At 39.5% G+C, this 25,544-nt stretch overlaps 1 protein-coding gene across 2 annotated transcripts in view; it reads right to left on the bottom strand.

Moving 5' to 3' along the window:
* The window catches only part of SWAP70 (switching B cell complex subunit SWAP70), a 90,092-nt gene that overhangs the window by 6,888 nt on the left and 57,660 nt on the right, over positions 1–25,544 (bottom strand). For both annotated transcript variants that reach the window (XM_024757006.1, XM_024757005.1), the window contains exons 4-9: positions 13,438–13,665; positions 10,994–11,140; positions 9,755–9,863; positions 7,858–8,039; positions 3,006–3,113; positions 1,243–1,409 (exon numbers count right to left, since the gene is read on the bottom strand). In XM_024757006.1, the coding sequence (XP_024612774.1) occupies positions 1,243–1,409; positions 3,006–3,113; positions 7,858–8,039; positions 9,755–9,863; positions 10,994–11,140; positions 13,438–13,665 (941 nt within the window). The remainder of the gene's footprint in view (positions 1–1,242; positions 1,410–3,005; positions 3,114–7,857; positions 8,040–9,754; positions 9,864–10,993; positions 11,141–13,437; positions 13,666–25,544) is intronic.

Genomic DNA, 25,544 nt, shown 5'->3' on the forward strand with positions numbered 1-25,544 from the left:
TTTTGGCTGCATTGCACAGCATGCAAAGATCTTAGTTCACCGACCAGGGATAGAACCCGTGTCCCCTGCAGTGGAAGCACGGAGTCCTAACCACTAGATCGCCAGGGAATTCCCTAGCGAGAGCTTTTTAAATAACAATACTCATGCCTGGGCTCCTATCCACAGATATTTTGATTTACTAAATTTGTGACAGGCCCTACATGAGCATTTTTTAAAAGCTTTATAGGGGATGATGATATTTACCACTGGCTAAAAACTACTGGCATCAATTATCCAAAACTGTCTTATTCAAAACATCACTCATTCTATAAACATGAAATAACTAATACTTTAATAAATTTCTGGAGTTATCTGGTTTCCTTCATGATCTAATCTCTGCCGTGTCATAATTAACCTCCCTCAAAGCTGCAGAGAAGTAAATATATATAACATATCTCACCTGTGAATTCTCTGCACAAGGTGATCTATAAACTCTTGACACATCACAAATGATAAGGAGGTTCAAAAACGTCTAACGTACCTTAGAATGTCTCTCTTTGCAAGTCACATGGGACCAAACCTTCCCATGCAGTGGATGGTGTGCTAACATCACTGCCCAATAACAATAGGGTGGTGGTTCCCATCCCCTGGTTAACACCATGGTGAACACACACTCGTGGGACCCATAAATGCCAGGCAATGTGCTAGGCATTTAATTTTCTATTTAGAAGATAATTTTTTCCTTAATAGAATCAACCTTTTCAAAACCTAATTCATTTATTTTTGAAGTCATTTTTGGCAACATACATAACAAAGAAACCTCCTTCTTTCTTTCCTCCTGAAGATGAAAAGAACATCTGTTGCTGCTCCACGTGTGGCATGGCAGCCATGGAAAATGTACCCCAGCTCATCCCACAAGTGCTCCTAAAACAGGGGGCGTAGCTTAAAGCACAAGATATGCCTGCACTGACCAGCTGGGGAAACAGTTTTTAGCGCTGCATCCCCTGACATGACATCTTAAAGAAAGCAAATGGGGAAGCAAGTTAGAAACTGGGAGAGGGTAGCTGAGCCCTGTCTTTAGCCCTATAAGCAAGGGTCTCCCAGCGGCCCAGACTGGGAATAAATAGCCCAGCCAGCCAAGCCCCCAGGGTCTCTCCAATCTGTCAGAGACCCCTCCCTCTCCAGCAGAGTTAGTCATTCCTAGAAAGTGTATGAGGAGTCCAGGCAAAGCACATAAAGCACAGAGGATGAGGCGATCGGCACCTGGCCTGAAGCTTCCGCACAGTCTCTTCATCTTGCCGGGCCTGCCTCTCATCCTCGAGAGCCTCCTGCAGCTTTAGGTACATGTCTTCCAGCTCCCGGACCCGCTGCAAATACTGTTCCAGTTCAGAGGATTTCTGGGCAACCTGTTCTTCCATCTGCTGCCTGATCTGACGGTATAAAAGAGTCATGTTTAAACTCAGGTTGACTTCGCCCTCAGGGAAAGCCTCCCGCTCCACCAGCACCCTGAGTGAAGCCGCAGCACAGCCCACAGCCGCAGCCCATCAGGGTGGACAAGGCCCGTCCTTCACTCCCCGAAGACCGAGGAAGCGAGAGCACCACACCCAGTGCCAAGACCCAAGACCACAACCAAAGAGTCTGGGTCCACAAACTACCCCCTAAACTCTGTTCTCCTGCCCTGGTATATTTCTCATCCCTTTCACTCCACATTTCAGACTCAAGAAAAAAATATTTCCCTGTATAATTTCTCTTTAAACTCCTTTCTGTCTTAAAATCACCATCTTTCTACCAAGAGTCTCCTCTAAAGAGAATGAACCTTTTCCCAGTCAGAACAGCCGAAGGGTTAAAATAAGGGGGAAAGGAAAGACTGGCCTGCAGTGAGCCCTTCTGCACTTACCTGGCTGCCTAGCACCCCGTCCTTTCTCCCTCCCTAGGGCACCTCTGGCCCCAGGGGGACCTCAAGCACTTAATTAGTGTTCTAACACATTTATGGTTTCTCCATTCTAGCTAAAAGAGCTTTGAATCTCTGCCTTATAAGTTAAAAGACAAGGACATCCTAAATGCAATAACATACACACTAGCATACGTCTCTGCAGTTTATAGGACACTTTTACTTGCATTAGCTTAGTTCACCCTCATAAGGGTCATGAAGGATCATACGACTATCCCCCTAATTTGAAGAAGAGAAACACGTTATTCATCAGCAGGAGCAGAGGACACAAACCCAGATCTTCTGGCCACGAGGGCAGCACCCCCCATGTCATACATGCCTTCTTCTCGCGACACAAACACGTCCACTTCAAGTCTGAGCAACAAAAAAGTGCTAAAGGGAATGTCACAGCACCTATTTAATAGGCCCTGAGCCCAGCCCTCTCCCACACACTGCAACTCATGTGAGGAGACCTGTGTTCCAATTAACCAGCTCGCTGCCTGAAGCGACCTGGACCTTGGGTCTCTTGGGGATGAGAACCTCTAATCAGATGATGAGTCAGAGCTGCCAAGAGCAGCAGGCCAGCGTTCACGTGTTCTCCTGACTTCAGAACCCTCACTCTGCTCATGACAGAGGTGCAACGTCATGGAACTTATGCTTACTTTTTCCGTAGCTATTTATTTTCCAAGGCAAGACTCTGAAGGCTGAAAGGGATGCTATTAATAATTGTACCAGGATGGCAGGGACTGTCCCAAGCAAACCAGGAACTTTAGTCCTCCTACCCACAGTACTTACCATCCCATTCCATAAATTTCTACTTGGGGGTCTTGAGTGCAAGGTTTACCTTTATATCCTTGGCATGGTACCTGGCATATAGAAGGTGCTCAATAAACCGATAATGAATGAATAACAAACATGTAACTTCCCCAGGAGCCCACTGCAAGTCAGCAACAGAGCCAAGCTGGCAAGATGATCTCACTCTAGCCTCCCAGCTCTTCACCCTCCACCAACCCCGGCAGGCTTTTGCCCCTCTGCCGACCGGGGCTGGCTCTGTGAGTTAAGGCCGCAGCAGCACCTCTGGGCATGCGATACTCACAAGCTTCTCCCGCTCCAGCTCCGTGCTGAACCTGGCCTGTAGTTCCACTTGAGTCTGAAGGCGCTTCTTTTCTTCTTCCGCTGCCCGAGATGCTGCTTCTTCTAGTTTCTACCCAAAAACCCATCCACAGGAAAGCAGGGAATATTACAATGGAAGTGCATTTGGAGAGAAATGGTCACACTTAAACATTATGGAGGAAGTCAAACATTCTCAGTGTTCAATAAAGAACGAATAAAACTTGTAGATCCACTGGAATTCCATTCCAACAATTTTCCCAGTCAACATACAAAACAAATTAGGTAAATGAATGATTCCTAGTAACTCTGAATAACATTTTGCCAAGAAAATTTTAGTACAGTCATTAAGTTAAATTCACTTGCAAATGCATTCATGAGGTTCGAATCTATTTCTTGAGCTTGTCCTATACAGTTTTGTCATCTTAACATTATTCCTTAAAACTTTATCAGAGCTCAACTTCCCAAAGAGTGCATGAGGAACTCCACAGACCCTTTCCCTGGCAAAACAACATTTAGAAGAAAAGCAAAAACAACCATTTAAAGTCTCCGGGAATTATCCTAAAAGCATACAGCAAACGGAGAACACTTAGCAAGAAACTCAACTGAATCTCAGCAAGAATAGTGAAAGTCTATGGCATGTGAGCCACGGTGCAGCCCCCTCTCTGCCTACTGCTCCCCCGACATGGCAGTGGAAGGAGGCTCTACCCCATGGCCATGGAACCAAGAACATAAGCCTCCCTCTCTCCTCAGTTTCCAATCTAGGGCTAAGGTATCTCACAGGAGGGTGCAGACAAAAAAATGTTGCTTGCCATTCCAATAAACAAAGAACATTGCCCACCATCAAGCCATCAGCCACTGCAGCTGTCCCAGTGCACCCTGGGAGGAATTCAGGATGGAGGAAAACAGGATACTGGCCCTAGATGGTTAAGATGCATATCTAAGAAATAATTTTAATGAGCTCAGATTTGCATCTTCCCATACATTGAAAAGCACTAAAATCATTAACTTGAAATATCTGTTTTTTGTGATTAGCAGTAACTACATGTTTTGTTTTGTTTTGTTTTTTTCAACAAAAATTCCTTTGTATCCTGGCTCCCCGCTTACCTCTTTGGAACAGTTCCTCAGAGCTGAGAAGCTTTCTCCCGGGCTGGCTAGAGTCCTCAGTAAAGTCCCCGAATAAAACATAACTCTCAGATTTTAGCTGTGTTTTTTTTTCAGTCGACAAGACTAACAAACTAAACCACAGGCCAGCTAGAAGCCTGACAGGGGAAGCCAGCAAAGAGCCCCTGTGTAGTAGGAACAAGTCTCAAAGACAGGCCTCAAAGTCTACATGCGGGCCAGAATTTAAATATCAGACTGTGGGGCCAGGTAGGTCCCAGGGCATCGTTGAAAACAACAGAGCCACTGTGAGATGAACAACTGGAGGTGATACCAACAGAGGCATCCGGCTGAACAGAGAGCTGAGAGACTAACAGAGATCAGAAATGGAGACAAAGAGCTCTGCGGCCACACACAAAAATAAGCTCAAAATAGATTAAAGACCTAAATGTAAGACCAGATACTATAAAATTCCTAGAGGAAAACACAGGCAGAATACTCTTTGACATAAATCACAGCAATTTTTTAAAATCTATCTCCTAAAGTAAAAGAAATAAAAGCAAAAATAAACAAATGGGACCTAATTAAACTTTAAAGCTTTTGCACAACAAAGGAAGCCATTGACAAAGCGAAAAGACAACTTACCAAATGGGAGAAAATATTTGCAAATGATATGACCATTAAGGGATTAATATCTAACATATATAAACAGCTCCTACAACTCAACATCAAAAAAACAAACAACCCAAAACCTTGTACACTGTTGGTGGGAATGTAAACTGGTACAGCCACTGTGGAAAATTGTATGGAGGTTCCTCAAAAAACTAAAAAGCAGAACTACCATATGACCCAGCAATTCTACTCCTGGGTTTTCTGGGTTTTAATATTTATTTATTTATTTATTTATTTGGCTGTGTCAGGTCTTAGTTGCGGCACACAAGATCACTGTTGTTGCAGCATGCGGGGTCTTTTCGTTGTGGCACGCAGGCTTCTCTCTAGTTGTGGTATGTGGGCCGCAGAGCGTGCAGGCTCAGTAGCTGCAGTGCATGGGCTCTCTAGTTGTGGCGCACGGGCTTAGTTGCCCTGCAGCATGTGGGAGCTTAGTTCCCTGACCAAGGATCGAACCCGTGCATTGGAAGGTGGATTCTTAACCACTGGACCACCAGGGAAGTCCCCACTCCTGGGTTTATATCTAAGAAAAACAAAAGCACTGATCTGAAAAGATACAGGCATCCCAATGTTCACAGCAGCATTATTTACAATTGTCAAGATATGTAAGCAATCTAAGTGTCTATCAACAGATGAATGAATAAAAAATAGATGTGGTGAATACATATCTACAATGGAATACTACTTAGCCATAAAAAAATTAAGTTCTGCCATTTGCAGCAATATGGATGGACTTGGAAGGCATTATGCTAAGTGAAATAAGTCAGACAGAGAAAGACAAATACGGTATGATATCACTTATATGTGGAATCTAAAACATACAACAAACTAGTGAATATAACAAGAAAGAAGCAGGCTCACAGATACAGAGAATAAGCTAGCGGTTACAGGGGGGAGGGCAAGATAGGGGTAGGGAAAGTGGGAGGTACAAACTGTTGGGTGTAAGATAGGCTTAAGGATATATTCTACAACACGGGGAATATAGCCAATATTTTGTAATAACTGTAAATGGAGTGTAACCTTTAAAAATTGTATAAAACAAAAGAATGCCAAAAAAAGCCCTGCTGACACCTCGGTCACCCCAAGGCACTGTGTGCACGTCCAAGGTTGTGCTTTGGAGGAGGACAGTCAGAGGCTGTACACCATGAGGCAAACAGACTCCACTGAAATAATCCAGCCAAATCATGAAACAAATAAATGAGCAAACAACAATAACAAGCTTTTGGGAGAGGGGCGAAAGCCATATCTAGCGTTGCTACAATGTATTATCTAAAACATCCAGTTTTCAACAAAAAATTATGAGATGTGCAAAGAAAGAGAAAAGTGTGACTCATACGCAGGGAAAAAAGCAGGCAATAGAAACTGCCTTTGAAGGGGCCCAGATACCGGATTTAGCAAAGACTTCAAAGAAGTTATTATATGTTCAAAGAACTAAGGAAACCATGCTTAAGGAAGTCATAGATGATATGATGATATCCCATCAAACAGAAAACATCAATAAAGAGACAGAAATTATAAAAAAGAACCAAATGGGAATTCTGGAGTTGAAAAGTACAATAACTGAAATGAAAAATTCACTAGAGGTTCTCATACATACATTTGGGCTGTAGGAAGAATCTATCAAAGATAGATTGATAGGGCTTCCCTGGTGGCGCAGTGGTTGAGAGTCCCCCTGCCGATGCAGGGGACACAGGTTCATGACCCAGTCCGGGAGGATCCCGCAAGCCGCGGAGCGGCTGGGCCCGTGAGCCATGGCTGCTGGGCCTGTGCGTCCGGAGCCTGTGCTCCACAACGGGAGAGGCTGCAACAGTGAGAGGCCCGCATACCGCAAAAAGCAAAACAAAACAAAACAAAACAAAAAAAGATAGATTGATAGAAATTATGCAATCTGAAGAACAGAGAAGAAAACAGCATCAGAGAAATGTGAGACACCCATTAAGTACACCAACATTCACATAACAGGAGTATCTGAAGGATAGGAAAGAGAGAAAGGAGAAGGAAAAATATTGGAACAAATAGTGACTGAAAACTTTCCCAATCTGATGGAAAATACTAACCTACACATCCAATAAGTTCAATGAACTCTAAGATAAATACAAAGAGTTTAACACATACTTCATATCATACAGACATACACATCATAGTAAAACGGTGGAAAACCAAAGACAAAAAGAAAATCTTGAAAGCAACAAGAGAAAAATGATTCATCACACACCAGGAAACACCAGTAAGACAGACAACCAACTTCAGAAACAGAGGAAGTCAGCACAGAGTGTGGCATTTCTAGGGGTTGCAAAGGGAGAACTCCACCAGGAATTTGGGGCCTTAAAGTATGCCACATCCCAGGGCATAGGTGCTGCATAGGAGGACACAAAAGGATGCTTGAGCTTGTGGTTAGCAGGTGCTCAGTGATTCAAGGTAGAAAGGATCAACCCAAAGGCGCCCCAAATAAAGACCATGACCACACACTGAGGACTCAGCACCACACCCAGAATTGTGATATACACAACTGAGGAAGAAAGTTTCCCAATGAATGTCAACTATCTCATACAGCCTGTGGTACTTGACCTCCTAGCCCTGAGATGGAAAGAGAAGCTGACCCAGACTGTATCTTTGACTCCAAACAATAAGTAAAACCCCACAATTCTAACACTAAGGGTCTTCCAAGATCCTCATGAGTGAAGATGGGAGCTAAGGGGGAAAACCTAAAAAAGCAACAGATCCTGTCCAGTTCACCAACAGCAACCTTGACATCCTTAGGGGAATACAATGTCTCATCTTTCTCTGACAAAATTCAACTGTGCTCATTGTTCTTATAAATGTTCTTTTCTGGTCAATGAAATGTCCCTGCTACCCTGAGACCCTCACAACTTTCAAGGGCTGGGTAAACCAGGGCGTCTCACTCAGTGGTCTAGATGTACTTCCTGCGAGCACAGTTCACAAAAAAAATATCTCTACGGTTGCATTAACCTAATCTTGGTAGAACCAAAGCTCTACCAAGTAAGTGAAGTCGCTGTGGCTTCTGCAGTGAAATGAGAGCCCGCCCCCAGCCCAGCGTCCCCACCCACCTTCCTCACAGTCTCCAGCTCCTGCTGCTTGTTTTCATTTGCCACCTGGAGCTCCTTCATCTGTCGCTCCAGCTCCTCCTGCTCAGCCAGCACCTTCTTCCGGAGTTCTTTCCGACGCTGGCGGGCTTCTTTGTGTGGTGGGGGGCTGCCCAGCTTCAGCAGATGGATGGTAGAATGGATGGCTGTGAAAGGCATGGGAGAAAAAACAGGGAATACCCTTTATTCTTTGTAAGCCTAACATGTAAATGGCATAGTGGGAATAAAACCAGAGACCCAGGATAATTCTGATCCTGCCACTGAGCAGTGGTGTGACCGTGAGCAAGTCACAGAGCCTCTTACAGCACGGGTTTCTCATCTCTAACATGAGAGAGATGATCTCTGAAGTCCCTTCCAGCTCCAAAGTTCCGTAACTGCCTATCTGTGCTTAAACAGATCTTGATTTGGGAATATCACACACATTTGAGGAAATCCCAACACTTCCAACTCCCTTTCCTATACTTCCCAAAAGGCCAGGTAAGAACAAGACATAGCAAGGGCTGAGATATAAAGTTCCTGGTATCTGATTTGCTACCTGCTGTATTTAGTCTTCCCCTCATCTATACCTTATGAAACCATCTCCCTATATACTCCCTTCCCGAGGTGATAATAGCAGCTACCATTTCTTGAATATTTGCTATATATACACCCTTTACATGCATTATATAATTTTTACGTGAAATCTGATTTCATTCCTGATTGTTTCAATTACTTAAAGAGCTAATACTTTCACATTGTTCAAACTCAAAAGCATGAAAGGACATAGATGAAGTCTCGCTCCTACTCCTATCCCCCAGTACTGAGTTCTCCACTTCACTAGCAACTAATGCTAACAGTTTCTGTGCATCTTTCCTGAGATACTTTAAGCATATACAAATAAACATGTATATACGTTCTCCATCTTCTGTTGACACAAATGTTGGCATAACACACTCTTCAGAGCCTTGGAGAGCTTTCCATATCAGTACATACTGCACAGTACTGCACAATTCTCCACTGTGTAGCTGTACCATAATCTGTTCAACCACTCCCCAATTAATGGACGTTTAAGTTGTTTGCAATCTGTCACAAACATTTCTGCAATGATGTGTCATTTTTTAAATATGCAACTATATCTTCATTTTCTAATTATGAACCCTCACAACAACCTGAGAGGTCGATACTATTATTTGCCCCATTCCACAGAAGAAGAAAGCTGCTACAGAATTCCTAACTCAACCCCAGAAGCCCAGGAGAGAGGATTCAGACCCAGGTACACTTGCCTCAAACTCTTAAGCTACATCAAAATGACCGTAATTTTCAATAAAACAATTTTACCTGTGTTCAAGAATATAACATTCAGAATCCTCTTTCATGATTAAAAATAAAATCTCATAAAGTGTTTCATTCTTTACTAATTTTGGAGTAATACTTTAGTTTGAAAGTTATTAAATCAGAAGTTTGCATTCTTGAGATAATTATTTGAAACTAGTGATTTCTTGTGAAAGTAACAGATCTTGAAAATTACTTGAAGTATTCAAAAGCTATTGCACAATTCCTCTTTTGTTTTACACGTTACTAAATACTCAAAATGGCTACTTTAAAATTCTTTATAGTCCTTAAAAGGGGAAATTCCATGTTCTTTAAATAGTAAGAGTAAAAAAACCTAAAAAGTCCAGTTTATAATTTTCCCACACATTCATCAGGCAAATGAAATTGATGAAAATTTTGGGAACTCCTCTCACTTTGTTATTCTTCTAGCTACTGTTTCACATAGAAATAACTATAGACAATGAGGAAACAATGCCGAGTATCTTTAATGAGATCCAAAGCTGAAAGAGCTCTCAAGTTATATCATGACAAGTAATAAAAATTACCTTACCCTGAATCCACTCTTGTTTCTTCTTCTTATCTGAAGCACTGATTTCAAAGGTCTTATCAAAACATTTTATGAGAAAAAGGCATTTCTTTCCATCTTTGTCAGGCAAGGACTAAGACAGAAAGCAAAATTAGTCTTTAAAATTTTATTTTAAAGTATTTAGATTAAGTTCAATCTTAATTATTTATATAAGAAGTACCTATAAATGAATATTACTGATTTTCTAATGCTGCCCCCTAGGCAACAGTACTTATGGTAAAAATGACCCTGGATTAGTGTACTACACATAGACTGGGAGAACCAACACCACCTGATGGGCCATGCTTTGGGCTTTCCTGAGCACAGCAACCCTTGTACCTTAGCACATGTCTTAAGGGAACCCTGGAAGATATACCCATGGACTGTTCCAATAGGTCTTGACTCCTATAGGATATGAGGCTTCTAACTCAGTGTGATTCCCACACCCTCCAGATGCGTCTCTCCCTTCCTTGCACCAGGGGTATTGTTGCTGGCAGGCTGTGGTTCTTGTCCTATATCCTTATAAGTAGATTGGTATGGCCTATGGTAATCTTGTGAGCCTCCATGTTTACTTGAATCTAAGAAGACCCCTTACTGGGCACTGCACACCCTAAGACATTAATACATACCATTTCAACCATCAAAACACATTATCATTTATGAATGAGATCTTAGGTATTTTAAATGTTCTTCAACAAATACAGATGTGGCAATAGTTCAGCTATAAATTAAAAACTCAAAACTTTATGTTCTTGAGGACTTCACTTCTTTAACCAAATTAGCAGCTGTGACTAAAGTATTCTGAAAGTCACCCTAAGTATTCCAAGGCAATGCTCACATCTTCTTTTGGTTTATCTATTACACTCAAAATGGCCCAGGTTTTCTGATATATTCATGATTTCAAACACTTTCTTACTGAATTTTTTTTTGCTTTATTTTCTTATTTATGACTCCATTTTATTCAAGAAATGATCCCTTAAATGTACAAATGAGATTTAATCCCTATATTTTATTCTCGAGTATAAGAAAATAAACTCATATTAGAAAAAAATTTTGTCAGGTATCTAACTTTTTGGTTCAGAAACTATGGCTACTGTATGCCTATATAATTTTGGAAATGTAAATTTTAAGATTATTTTTAAGGCTCTGGAGTCCAGAAGAAGGAAGACAAACTACTTGAACAGCAGGGGGCAGCACTGGAAAGAGGTAACCGTTGACTCTTACCTCCACACAGCAGTTCTCATCCAAGAGAATGTCTCCTTTCTTATCTTTCAGATCCTCACTCACATAGTAAGAAATTATGTTGGGTTTTAGTACAAACCAGCGTTCAGTCCAGTTTTTCCGTCTATGGCCTTTTTTCATCATGTAACCCTATGAAAGATTAAATCTGATATAAACTCCTGTCCTTTTATTTATAAGAGCTGATAACCTCTTCCTTGACATTCTTGCCTACTCCATTATCTGATGTGTGGCCTTGAATACATGAATATCAAAGGTTCTTGCCCTTTGTGGATCATGAACCCTTTGAAGAGCTACAAGGGCAGGGCACTATACCCAGTCAAATTCATGCAAGCATGTGCAGATAAAAGTTTACATAGAATTTTAGACACTCAGAGACATCTCCTCCCCCCACCCAAACCCCCCAACCTCGCCAAAAGCTATATGCAGATAAGAGACTGCAAGACCCCCTGATGTTAACAGCATTGTGGGGTTTCTTTTTTTAATACCTTATCTTTTAGGGATGCCTACTGAAATATTTATAGATAAAATGAAATGTCTGGATTTGTGTCAAGATAAGACAGGAGAGGTCAAAGTAGGCGGGGAGGATTAACCAGGTATCAGTGATTCCTGGGGCTGGGTGATGGATATACGAGAGTTCATTATACTATTCTATCTGTTCCCTTTAAAATAGAAAACACAAACACATGCACACACACACAGTGATCTGAGATTCTCAGTAAATCTAGACCTAGACCTCACAGTGATTCTCAGTAAATCTAGACCTCCATCAATGAAAATGCTAAAACCTATCAGTCAACTTGGCCAAGCATATCTTCTCAGCCAGTCACCCTCTGGCACCAAAGTACCTCTCTACCTGACCTCACAATTCTGGAGGATGACTCTGCTCCAAAGAAGCAGAAAAAGAACTGGACCAGTAGTTAGGCTACTGGCTTCTAAGTATAGCTTCTATGCTCACACTTACTAGCCCTGTGCTTCCTTCCCATATATCAGCATCAAAGGTGTATGATTAAAAATTTTACTTCAGCAAAACTACACATTTATTATAGGCCAAAACCCTTCCGTACTATTCAAGAATAACTCACATTTTTTTTTTTTTTTTTGGTACGCGGGCCTCTCACTGTTGTGGCCTCTCCCGTTGTGGAGCACAGGCTCCGGACGCGCAGGCTCAGCGGCCATGGCTCACGGGCCTAGCCGCTCCGTGGCATGTGGGATCCTCCCGGACTGGGTCATGAACCCGTGTCCCCTGCATCGGCGGGCGGACTCTCAACCACTGCGCCACCAGGGAAGCCCTAACTCACATTTTAAATAGTAAATCTATAGGTGCTGATAGCTTGTGGTAGACTATACACATTGTTAAATATATGATAATATCTTGGCTGTATCATTTGATTATTACACTAAGTTCTAATCATATTACTTGTTCAGTTTGCTAATCCTTGAACATTTAAGCCAAAGCTATCTCATACTGCAATTCATCTGTAGTTCTATATTCTGCCATCCTAATCTGTCTGGAAAATCTCTTCAGACAGAGACCATGTCTCATAACTCTTTGCAGCACCAAAAACTTACACAAATTAAGCCTCAATTAATTTTTTTGATGGACTCCATTTGGAGAAAAGAGCAAAAACAATATCACCTAACAGAGCAAAGAAAGGACCAAAGTAAGGAAATCCCAAATCAGAGCTATTATTCAATGTAATAAGGTAGGAAATCTAATCTAATCCACTAAAAATATATAAATTCTATTTAATAAGCATTAAGCCTCCATATGTATATCAGATGCTATGCAGGTGCTGAGAAAACAAACTTTATCATCTAATATGATAAACACAACTTTACTATATAAAGGTATTTTTTCCCAAAAGAAAGAATATTTTTATGATTTTATAAAAATAATATATATCATATATATAAAGAGAGATCAACATGTATAAACATATATAATAGTAAGTCCAATAATAAGAAAAGAACAAAGAATAAAATAAAATTCACAGAAATCCCACAATCCAGAGGCAATCAACATTTTGGCACTCATCCTTCCAGACAGCTCTACAAACACAAATCACATTGCATGAAAGGGATGACAAGACACCTACTGTTCAACAAACTTTTTTTCACTAACAATATGCCATGGGATCTTTCAGATGAATAAGTATGGATGTACACGTGACATAAAAGTACTTTAAAAATGTTTAGAAATGTGATCATTTAAACAGTTATTTCAAAATAGTAATTTCCCAATGCTTAACTGTAATTCTTTACAATGAAAGCCTAACACAAGACTGGGAAAATAAGAAACTTTATTCCTGTTCTAAATCAGTGTAAAAGTATAAGTTTCTTAGACTCATCTTTGTAATGCAAATTTGTTTTATTTCAAACATGTCAAATTCTAAAGGTAAGGAGAAATAGTGTTATAGGACTCTTACCTGTTTCAGCACATCTAATATAAGCTCATTAAAGACCTCGTTAATTGCCATGGACACTGTCTGCCGATCCATGCCTTTGCTAAACTGTCCATTTCCAATAAGCTCAATCAGTTCCCACACGGAAAGGCCATCTTTACTGTCATCAAAGTTGATTTTATAATTTTCAAATTGTTCTTGTTGCCAACCTCCTCCCATAGCTTCTGTAAGTTTCTTAAGCAGGTATTCAATCTATATAAAGAATTTTTAAAACATTATTTCATAGCAAAAAAATAACTTTTAAACTTAGGTATGTACCTGTGTTACTTACACTGAAAGGTCAATTTCGGAAATATTCTTTTATAGTGCCAAAAGTGTATCTTTCAAGAATCATGATACTACCAGGGAGAAGGGTATGGATAAAATGCCATTTATTCTATATTAAACTAGAATAAGTAATCAAAAACTGGAACCTTTAAGAGTATAGTATATTTGCATACAGAACTAAAGCAAACTGCACACATACTATCGTACACAAACTAAATGATGTGATCTGACTACTCTGTTGGATTTCAATATATCAGAATATTAATTTTACTGAACAATAAGCATCTCAAAGTATGTACAACTTAGTCACCAATTTATTAATTTTCCACATAAGCCAATTATTTGAAATTAATGCTGCTGCTGACAATGTTGTAAACAATGGTGAATTCCTAGCCTGGGCCAGAAAAGTCTATTAAATCCCAAAACACATAGCTTTGTATAGAAAAACAGTAGAAAATACTGCACGCGTCCTTCCAGACAGCTCTACACACACACACATCACATTGCATGAAAGGGATTACAAGACACCTGCTGTTCAACAACCTGTTGTTTTCAGATGAATGAGTATGGATGTACATGTGACATGAAAGTACTTTAAAAGTGTAAATGAAATAGTAACAGTTAAACAAAACAGTGATGCAGTAATACTGAATGAGAATTGATCTCTCTTATCCTCTGGAAAGCCTGGGTATCCTACAGTGCTCTCTCAAACTCAACATGTGCAAAAATGAATGAACCATCTCTACCTTTCAAATGGCTTCTCCTCCAATTATGGATTTCAGTTGGGAACAACACCATTCAGCCATGTCAGGACCCTGTTCCCCACTCCCTTACATCAAATCAGTGACAAAATCCTACTGTTTTCACCTCCCTTCTTTAAACTCTGCCTAGCTCCCTATCACCTCAAAGATAAAGGCCAAGCTCCTCTGTGTCCCCTGTGATCACCCCTGCCTACTGTCTCTAACATATTTCCTGCCATGCCCTACTGCAGATTTTACACTCCACCAATAACCACCATCAACACAGATCGCAAGCATGTTCTGTAAAGGGCTAGCTTGTAAACATTTAAGACTTTCTACATCTCTGGTATATGTTCTTCTTTGTTCAGGTTTTTTTGTTTTTTTGGTATTTTTTAACAACCCTTTAAAAACGTGAAAATTATCTTAGCACATGGGCTATATATATAAAAACAGGCTATGTGGGCTGAATTCACCCAGCAAGCTGTAGTTTGCCAACACCTGCTATAGATTATAAGTAGTCTACCCATTTAACACATTTTTTTATGCTTCTATGCCCTGCCCCATGCTGTCCTATCTAGATTACCTTTCCCCATTTCTACCCAGCTAACTGGTATCTGTTCAAATCCTACATTGTCAATAATATGTCCACTCAAAATAGTCCAAAATGTGGACCACCAGCATCAGCGTCACCTGGAAGCCTGTTGGAAACGAAGAATCTCATACCGCACCGAAGACCCCAAAATCAGAATCTGCATTTTAACAAGAACCCCCAGTACTTCCATATGCACATTAAAGTTTGAGAAGCACTGCTCTGACCCAGGTCAGGTGTTCCTCTTCTGTGTCACTGCACTCAGCATACTGTATTGAAACTATCTCTATACTCATACGCTGCCCCCTGTAGATTTTCTGAAATCCTTATAGGAGGGACAATGTCCCACTCATCTTTGAATCTCCAGAACTCAGAATCATACATAGAATGTAGTAGAGGTCAATTAATGAAATGGAAATAAACTAAGCTAGGTCTCAATTTTTCTCATCTATGAAATGGGTATAATAACACCCATCATACAGAACTACTATGGGGATAAAATGGGACAAAAATAGAACACTGTGCACAATGTCTGGCACAGTATGTACTCCATCAATGTTACTTCCTTCTGCACTGAGTAGAATATTATTCAACCATTTAACATTACATTTAAGGCAGACTGGTTCAAGATGGCGGAATAAAAGGATGTGCACTCATTCCTTGTTGCGAGCACACTGGAATCACAACTACCTGCTGAACAATCATCGACAGGAAGACACTGGAACTCACCAACAAAGATAACCCACATCCAAAGACAAAGGAGAAGCCGCAATGAGATGGTAGGAGGGACAATCACAGTAAAATCAAACCCCATAACAGCTGGGTGGGTGACTCACAAACTGGAGAACAATTATACCACAGAGGTCCACACACTGGATTGAAGGTCCTGAGCCCCATGTCAGGCTTCCCAACCTGGGGGTTTGGCAACAGGAGGAGGAATTCACAGAGAATCAGACTTTGAAGGCTAGCGGGATTTGACTGAAGGACTTCGACAGGACTGGGGGAAACAGAGACTCCACTCTTGGAGGGCACACACATAGTGTGCACATCAGGACCCGGGGAAGCAGCAGTGACCTCACAGGAGATGGAGCCAGACCTACCTGCTAGTGTTGGAGGGTCTCCTGCAGAGGCAGGAGGTGGCTGTGTCTCACTGTGAGGACAAGAACACTGGCAGCAGAAATTCTGGGAAGTACTCCTTGGCGTGAGCCCTCCCAGAGTCCACCATTAGCCCCACCAAAGAGCCTGTAACCTCCAGTGTTGGGTCGCCTCAGGCCAAACAACCAACAGGGAGGGAACCCAGCCCTACCCATCAGCAGACAAGCACATTAAAGTTTTACAGAGCTCTGCCCACCAGAGCAACACCCAGCTCTACCCACCACCAGTCCCTCCCATCAGGAAGCTTGCACAAGCCTCTTAGATAGCCTCATCCACCAGGGGGCAGACAGCAGAAGCAAGAAGAACTACAATCCTGCAGCCCGTGCAGTGAAAACCACATTCACAGAAAGACAAAATGAAAAGGCAGAGGACTATGCACCAGATGAAGGAACAAGACAAAATCCCAGAAAAACAACTAAACGAAGTGGAGATAGGCAACCTTCCAGAAAAAGAATTCAGAATAATGATAGTGAAGATGATCCAGGACATCAGAAAAAGAATGGAGGCAAAGACCGAGAAGGTGCAAGAAACGTTTAACGAAGACCTAGAAGAATTAAAGAACAAACACACAGAGATGAACAATACAAGAACTGAAAAGAAAAATGCACTAGAAGGAATCAATAGCAGAATAACTAAGGCAGAAGAACGGATAAGTGACTTGGAAGACAGAATGGTGGAATTCACTGCCGTGAAACAGAAAAAAGAAAAAAAGAAATGAAGACAATCTAAGAGACCTCCGGGACAACATTAAATGCACCAACATTCGCATTATAGGGGCCCCAGAAGGAGAAAAGAGAGAGAAAGGACCCAAGAAAATATTTGAAGAGATTATAGTGGAAAACTTCCCTAACATGGGACAGGAAATAGCCACCCAAGTCCAGGAAGCACAGAGAGTCCCAGGTAGGATAAACCCAAGGAGAAACACGCCAAGACACATAGTAATCAAACTGAGAAAAATTAAAAGACACAGAAAAATTATTAAAAGCAACAAGGGAAAAACAACAAATAAAATACAAGGGAACTCCCATAAGGGTAACAGCTGATTTCTCTGCAGAAACTCTACAGGCCAGAAGTGGGGGGGCACAATATATTCAGAGTGATGAAAAGGAAGACGCTACAACCAAGATTACTCTACCTAGCAAGGATCTCATTCAGATTTGATGGAGAAATCAAAAGCTTTACAGACAAGAAAAAGCTAAGAGAATTCGGCACCACCAAACCAGCTCTACAGCAAATGCTAAAGGAACTTCTCTAAGTGAGAAACACAAGAGAAGAAAAGTACCTACAAAGAAACACCCCAAAACAATTAAGAAAATGGTAACAGAAACATACATATCAATAATTACCTTAAATGTGAATGGATTAAATGCTCCACCCAAAAGACACAGGCTCACTGAATGGATACAAAAACAAGACCCATATATATGCTGTCTCCAAAGGACCCACTTCAGACCTAGGGACACATACAGACTGAAAGTGAGGGGATGGAAAAAGATATTCCATGCAAATGGAAATCAAAAGAAAGCTGGAGTAGCAATACTCACATCAGATAAAATAGACTTTAAAGTAAAGAATGGACAAGAGACAAGGAAGGACACACATAATGATCAAGGGATCAATCCAAGAAGAAAATATAACAACTATAAATATAAATGCACCCAAGATAGGAGGACCTCAATACATAAGGCAAATGCTAACAGCTATAAAAGAGGAAATCGACAGTAACACAATAATACTAGGGGACTTTTAACACCACACTTACGCTAATGGGCAGATCATCCAGACAGAAAATTAACAAGGAAACACAAGCTTTAAATGACACAACAGACCAGATAGATTTCATTGATATTTATAGGACATTCCAACCAAAAACAGCATATTACACTTTCTTCTCAACTGCACACGGAACATTCTCCAGGATAGATGACATCTTGGGTCACAAATCAAGCCTCGGTAAATTTAAGAAAATTGAAATCATATCAAGCATCTTTTCTGACAACAATGCTATGAGATGAGAAATCAATTACAGGGGAAAAAAATGCAAAAAATACAAACACATGGAGGCTAAACAATAAGTTACTAAATAACCAAGAGATCACTGAAGAAATCAAAGAGGAAATCAAAAAATACCTAGAGACAAATGACAACAATAACACAATGATCCAAAACCTACGGGATGCAGCAGAAGCAGTTCAAAGAGGGTAGTTTACAGCAATACAATTCTACCACAAGAAACAAGAAAAATCTCAAATAAACAACCTAACCTTACACCTAAAGGAACTAGAGAAAGAAGAACAAACAAAACCCGAAGTTAGTAGAAGGAAAGAAACCATAAAGAACAGAGCAGAAATAAATGAAATAGAAACAAAGAGACAATAGCAAAGATCAGTAAAACTAAAAGCTGAAAAAAAAAAAACCTAAAAGCTGGTTCTTTGAGAAGATAAACAAAATTGATAAACCATTAGTCAGCCTCATCAAGAAAAAGAGGGAGAAGACACAAGTCAATAAAATTAGAAATGAAAAAAGAGAAGTTACAACAGACACCACAGAAATACAAAGCATCATAAGAGACTACTACAAGCAACTCTATGCCAATAAAATGGATAACCTGGAAGAAATGGACAAATTCTTAGAAAGGTATAACCTTCCAAGACTGAACCAGGAAGAAACAGAAAATATGAACAGACCAATCACAAGTAATGAAATTGAAACTGTGATTAAAAATCTTCCAACAAACAAAAGTCCAGGACCAGATGGCTTCACAGGTGAATTCTATCAAACATTTAGAGAAGAGCTAACACCCATCCTTCTCAAACTCTTCCAAAAAATTGCAGAGGAAGGAACACTCCCAAACTCATTCTATGAGGCGACCATCACCCTGATACCAAAACCAGACAGAGATACTACCAAAAGAGAAAATTACAGACCAATATCACTGATGAATATCGATGCAAAAATCCTCAACAAAATACTAGCAAACAGAATCCAACAGCACGTTAAAAGGATAATACACCACGATCAAGTGGGATTTACCTCAGGGATGCAAGGATTCTTCAATATACGCAAGTCAATCAATGTGATACACCATATTAACAAATTGCATAATAAAAACCATATGATCATCTCAATAGATGCAGAAAAAGCTTTTGACAAAATTCAACACCCATTTATGATAAAAACTCTGCAGAAAGTGGGCATAGAGGGAACCTACCTCAACATAATAAAGGCCATATATGACAAACCCACAGCAAACATCATACTCAATGGTGAAAAACTGAAAGCATTTCCTCTAAGATCAGGAACAAGACAAGGATGTCCACTCCCACCACTATTATTCAACATAGTGTTGGAAGTCCTAGCCACAGCAATCAGAGAAGAAAAAGAAATACAAATTGGAAAAAAAGAAGTAAAACTGTCACTGTGTACAGATGACATGATACTATACATAGAGAATCCTAAAAATGGCACCAGAAAACTTCTAGAGCTAATCAATGAATTTGGTAAAGTTGCAGGATACAAAATTAATGCACAGAAATCTCTTGCATTCCTATACACTTACAAGGAAAGATCAGAAATAGAAATTAAGAAAACAATCCCATTCACCATTGCAACAAAAAGAATAAAATACCTAGGAATAAACCTACCTAAGGAGGTAAAAGACTTGTACTCAGAACTATAAGACATTGATGAAAGAAATCAAAGATAACACAAACAGATGGAGAGATATACCATGTTCTTGGACTGGAAGAATCAATATTGTGAAAATGACTATACTACCCAAAGCAATCTACAGATTCAATGCAATCCCTATCAAATTACCAATGGCATTTTTTACAGAACTAGAACCAAAAAAATCTTAAAATTTTTATGGAGACACAAAAGACCCCGAATAGCCAAAGCAATCTTGAGGGGAAAAAAGGAGCTGGAAGAATCAGACTCCCTGACTTCAGACTATACTACAAACCTACAGTAATCGAAACAATATGGTACTGGCACAAAAACAAAAATATAGATCAATGGAACAGGATAGAAAGCCCAGAGATAAACCCATGCACCTATGGTCAATTAATCTATGACAAAGGAGGCAAGGATATACAATGGAGAAAAGACAGTCTCTTCAATAAGTGGTGCTGGGAAAACTGTACAGCTATATGTAAAAGAATGAAATTAGAACATTCCCTAACACCATACACAAAAATAAACTCAAAATGGATTAAAGACCTAAATGTAAGACTGGACACTATAAAACTCTTAGAGGATAACACAGGAAGAACACTCTTTGACATAAATCACAGCAAGATCTTTTTTGATCCACCTCCTAGAGTAATGGAAATAAAAACAAAAATAAACAAATGGGACCTAATGAAACTTAAAAGCTTTTGCACAGCAAAGGAAACCATAAACAAGATGAAAAGACAACCCTCAGAATGGGAGAAAATATTTGCAAACGAATCAACAGACAAAGGATTAATCTCCAAAATATATAAACAGCTCATGCAGCTCAATATTAAAGAAACCAACAACCCAACACAAAAATTGGCAGAAAAGCTGCTCAACATCACTAATTATTAGAGAAATGCAAATCAAAACTACAATGAGGTATCACCTCACACCAGTTAGAATAGGCATCATCAGAAAATCTACAAACAACAAATGCTGGGGAGGGTGTGGAGAACAGGGAGCCCTCTTGAACTGTTGTTGGGAATGTAAAATGATACAGCCACTATGGAGAACAGTATGGAGGTTCCTTAAAAAACTAAAAATAGAATTACCATATGACCCAGCAATCCCACTACTGGGTATATACCCAGAGAAAACCAAAATTTAAAAAGACACATGCACCCCAATGTTCACTGCAGCACTATTTACAATAGCCAGGTCATGGAAGCAACCTAAATGCCCATCAACAGACGAATGGATAAAGAAGATGTGGCACATATATACAATGGAATATTACTCAGCCATAAAAAGGAACGAAATTGAGTCATTTGTTGAGACGTGGACGGATCTAGAGACTGTCATACAGAGTGAAGTAAGTCAGAAAGAGAAAAACAAATATCGTATATTAACGCATGTATGTGGAACCTAGAAAAATAACCTAGAAAAATGGTACGGATGAGCCAGTTTGCAGGGCAGAAGTTGAGACACAGATGTAAAGAACGGACGTATGGACACCAAAGGGGGAAAACCGCGGTGGGGTGGGAATGGTGGTGTGCTGAATTGGGCGATTGGGATTGACATGTCTACACTGATGTGTATAAAATTGATGACTAATAAGAACCTGCAGTATAAAAAAACAAACAAACAAAACAACTAATACTAAACTTTCTTTGGGTTATTTGTATGGAAATATGTTAATATAAACGTTTCAGACATTACATGAAATTTCTAAAAATCTTACATGTTCTGGTATAATGTTATAAGTCATAATTCTAGTTATTACTTTAAAATGTATATCTCAGAAATAACTAAATTTCCTTGTCAATTGCATTATTATGAACTTTCATCAAATCTTTAACCGTGGTCATTTTTAAATCTTTTGTCATTTACAGACAGTTCTGGGTGTACTCTGATGCTTTTGCAAATATGTTCCTATAAAAGGGTTTCACTGAATTCAAGGAATTCACTGAAAAGACTCTGAGAAGTACAGGTTTCTGGTAACTGACTATACTGCTGAACTGAATGAATAAGCATTTTCAGAACTCTAATGGAAAACTGATGAATTCATAAAAGTGCTAACAAAAGATCAAGATGACAAAAAATTAATTACATGGGGCTGAGTGAACTGATGAGGATGATTATAATTTTTGTGACTTTCTGTTTCAATAAACAAACAAAAAAGACACATGCACCCCAATGTTCATTGCAGCACTATTTACAATAGCCAGGTCATGGAAGCATCCTAAATGCCCACTGACAGACAAATGGGTAAAGAAGATGTGGTACACATATACAATGGAATATTACTTAGCCATAAAAAGGAACAAAATTGGGTCATTTGTAGAGACATGGATGGACCCAGAGACTGTCCTACAGAGAGAAGTAAGTCAGAAAGAGAAAAACAAATATCGTATATTAATGCATATATGTGGAATCTAGAAAAATGGTACAGATGAACCAGTTTGCAAGGCAGAAACAGACACAGATGTAGAGAACAAACGTATGGACACCAAGGGGGTAAAGTGCGGGGGGTGGGGGTGGGGATCAACTGGGAGATTGGGATTGACATGTATACACTAATATGTATAAAATAGATAACTAATAAGAACCTGTTGTATAAAAAATAAATTAATTAAATTAAATTTTTAAAAAACAGAAAAAATAAAATTACATTTAAGAAAGCATTTATGAAATAATATTAAGTGAGGAAGAATGCAAAATTAAATTTACCCATGATCTCCACTGCACAAAGTTTATATATTTTGAAAAATACTAGAGCAAAATATTAGAGCCTAATTTGTTACATATAGGATTGTGAATTAATTTTTTCTTTCTCTTCTTTGCACTTCCAACAATTTGATTATAATGTCGTTTGTGAAATAACATACTTTAACAGAAAAAGAATGCCAACAATAGGAAAAACATGTTTGCAAAGAAATATACATTCGCAAAATATCACAAGGTCAAAAAATATCAAGAGTTCTATTGTAATTTGATGAGATATTATAAGCTCCTCTTGTATGCAGATTATCTAATACCCTAAATCTAGCATACAGCAGGTATTCAACAAATGTTTACTTGCTGGAGAAAAACACACTTAGGTCTTTCCTTTCTCTTGCTGAAGATGTAACATCTGCTCTTTAGCTTATCAGATTATTATTTTTTTGGCTTTTAAACAGAAGTAATAGGGACAGGCAGTGGAAAAGAGAAAAAGAAAATTATTAAGAAGAAAAGAAAGGGAAAAGGGAAGGAGAGAACAGGACAGAAAAGAGTAGAAGGAAAAAAGCTTAAAGGCAATAAGACACAAGAGAGAAAAAGTCAATTATATAAATAATTGACCAAAGTAAGATAACTTAGAGGTGTTATCATGCACCGAAATTCAATCTCCCTAAGGCAGCAAAAAGAGGGCCCATGCTGCCTGATCACAACTTGGGATAAAGGTTGTACAGGCACTGCTAGAAGTTTTAGTAGTGAGGCCATGGGTGTGGCCACATGCATGGACAGGATAACAAAAAGTGGGCATGACTAGTCAAGAAACAGCCTTAGCTTTCCCTCACCTACCACTGTGAATGAACTGGTGCCCCTCACACCCTGAGCTTCAATTCCTCATGTATATTAGAATGTCTTTAACATTGTTTCCTGTTAGCAGCAAACTCAGCTCTAGAAACAGCTTCCCAGATTCATCCTGAACCTTTCTGAAGTTGCCCTCCCCCAACCCTCCAGAGTTTGTCATCAGCACTCAGCATCTGCTCTGCATTCCCAGTGACTGTTCCAGGCAACTAATCTAGATTCATTTCCTGTTGGCTTTCAACACAGTCATATACTTATAACCAAATAACTTAAGGACCTCTTAGTGCATTATATTGGGCCAAGGAGAGACAAACATTCCCATTCTCAGTAACTATTCGATGATACTAAATAATAAATCACGTGCTGCTGTGTTAGTCTGAGTGGACCCCACCAATTCTAAGAGCTCATTCAGTTTCAGGAAGCAGCTTACTTCCTCCTCCCAAGGCAAGTTGCACCAAAAATAACAAAGAATAAACTTTCAAGCTGCATGTGATTTTTGAGGCCTCTGGCTCCAAAGTTTATTTGTTAGAAGTTGTTTCACTGTAATCATTGAAGAGGGTCTTTATTAACTTAATAACAATTCAGATTTTATTTCTTAATAAAGGATCTCTTAAAACTATTTCAGCTTTAATACTTAATTGCAAGAAGGCAATTCTTCCAAATAAGCAACAGACAAACATCCTGTTTTGTTCTTGGCTCTGTGGGAAATGAATACTAATATAAAAACTATACTTTGCAGACACACATTTCCAGGAATATCATTTGACAAAAAATTATAGAACCATCTCAAATGGGGACATGCAATTTCTTGACTTTTGGTACTAAGTCACTTTCACTTAATTTATTCAATATTCTTGATATTGACTGATATTCTGGGTGATGGGAAACTGAGTCAAAAGCAAACTTACCCCACTTATGTTATTCATGTCACTACCACTGTTACTTATATCTCATATAGTATTAATCGAAGCCGGAGAATTAAATCTTAACTTAAAAATATTTTGGACTTAAAATGCAAACCATCATTATGGTAAATGACTTATTGGAAACATAACAATTACTTTAAATTTATAAAGCCTAAAAACTGTTTGTAATAATACAAATCAAACTCATTCATGACAAATTAAGACATTATACTTCAAATTTTATTCTTAAATGTACATTTTCATACTTAATTTTATTAAAATCTGTAAGTCTAAAACTCATTCAAAATATAGTTTTTTTAACACTATTAAAGTACTTAGGAAGAAAACAAAATCTAACAGAGAATGGGCACCTTAAGAAATGACTCTGTTTCTCATAAACTGTGCAACCTTGAATTTGCAGTGCTTGGCAAAGGCCAGGAGATGTGCTAGGAGCTCAATAAATACAAGGCCACATTTTAAACCTTAGGAGGCCGGTTCAGCAGCCAGACAAAGCAGTTCCACGTAAATCTGTTTTAATGATCCCTTCTTTCCCCCCACAAGTACTCCTGGCCACAGAGGAATAATCTGTAAAACTAACTCTATTTCTACTTCTAATCAGAAGAATGCTGAGGGAGCTAAGGACATCAAAACAACAGAGTTAAGTCCAAACAATGACATGACAAGGTATGCTACTTGACTATCCTGACAAGTCAAAAAGAGGCCATTCCCTTCTCGAATAAGATTAACTTGTTTAGGAGAGGACGAAGACATTCCTGTCAGCCTGCAAAGAAGAAGGCAAGCAAGCAGTGAAGTCTTGGCTGGGCTCTGGGTGCATAAAAATAAAGTCATGGCCCACATCAAGTCTTACATAGATCCCAGTTTTTCGGGCCACCTAGGGCAGAAAAAAATTTTTTTTTAAATAAATTTATTTATTTTTGGCTGCGTTGGGTTTTCGTTGCTGCGTGCAGGCTTTCTTTAGTTGCGGCAAGCGGGGGCTACTCTTCGTTGCGGTGTGCGGACTTCTCATTGCGGTGGTTTCTCTTGTTGTGGCGCGCGCACGGGCTCTAGGTACGCGGGCTTCAGTAGTTGTGGCATGTGGGCTCTAGAGCGTAGACTCAGTAGTCGTGGCGCATGGGCTTGGTTGCTCCGCGGCATGTGGGATCTTCCCACACCAGGGCTCGAACC

The sequence above is a fragment of the Neophocaena asiaeorientalis genome, unplaced genomic scaffold, assembly GCF_003031525.2.
Source record: "Neophocaena asiaeorientalis asiaeorientalis breed wild unplaced genomic scaffold, Neophocaena_asiaeorientalis_V1.1 scaffold504, whole genome shotgun sequence".
Taxonomy (NCBI): domain Eukaryota; kingdom Metazoa; phylum Chordata; class Mammalia; order Artiodactyla; family Phocoenidae; genus Neophocaena; species Neophocaena asiaeorientalis.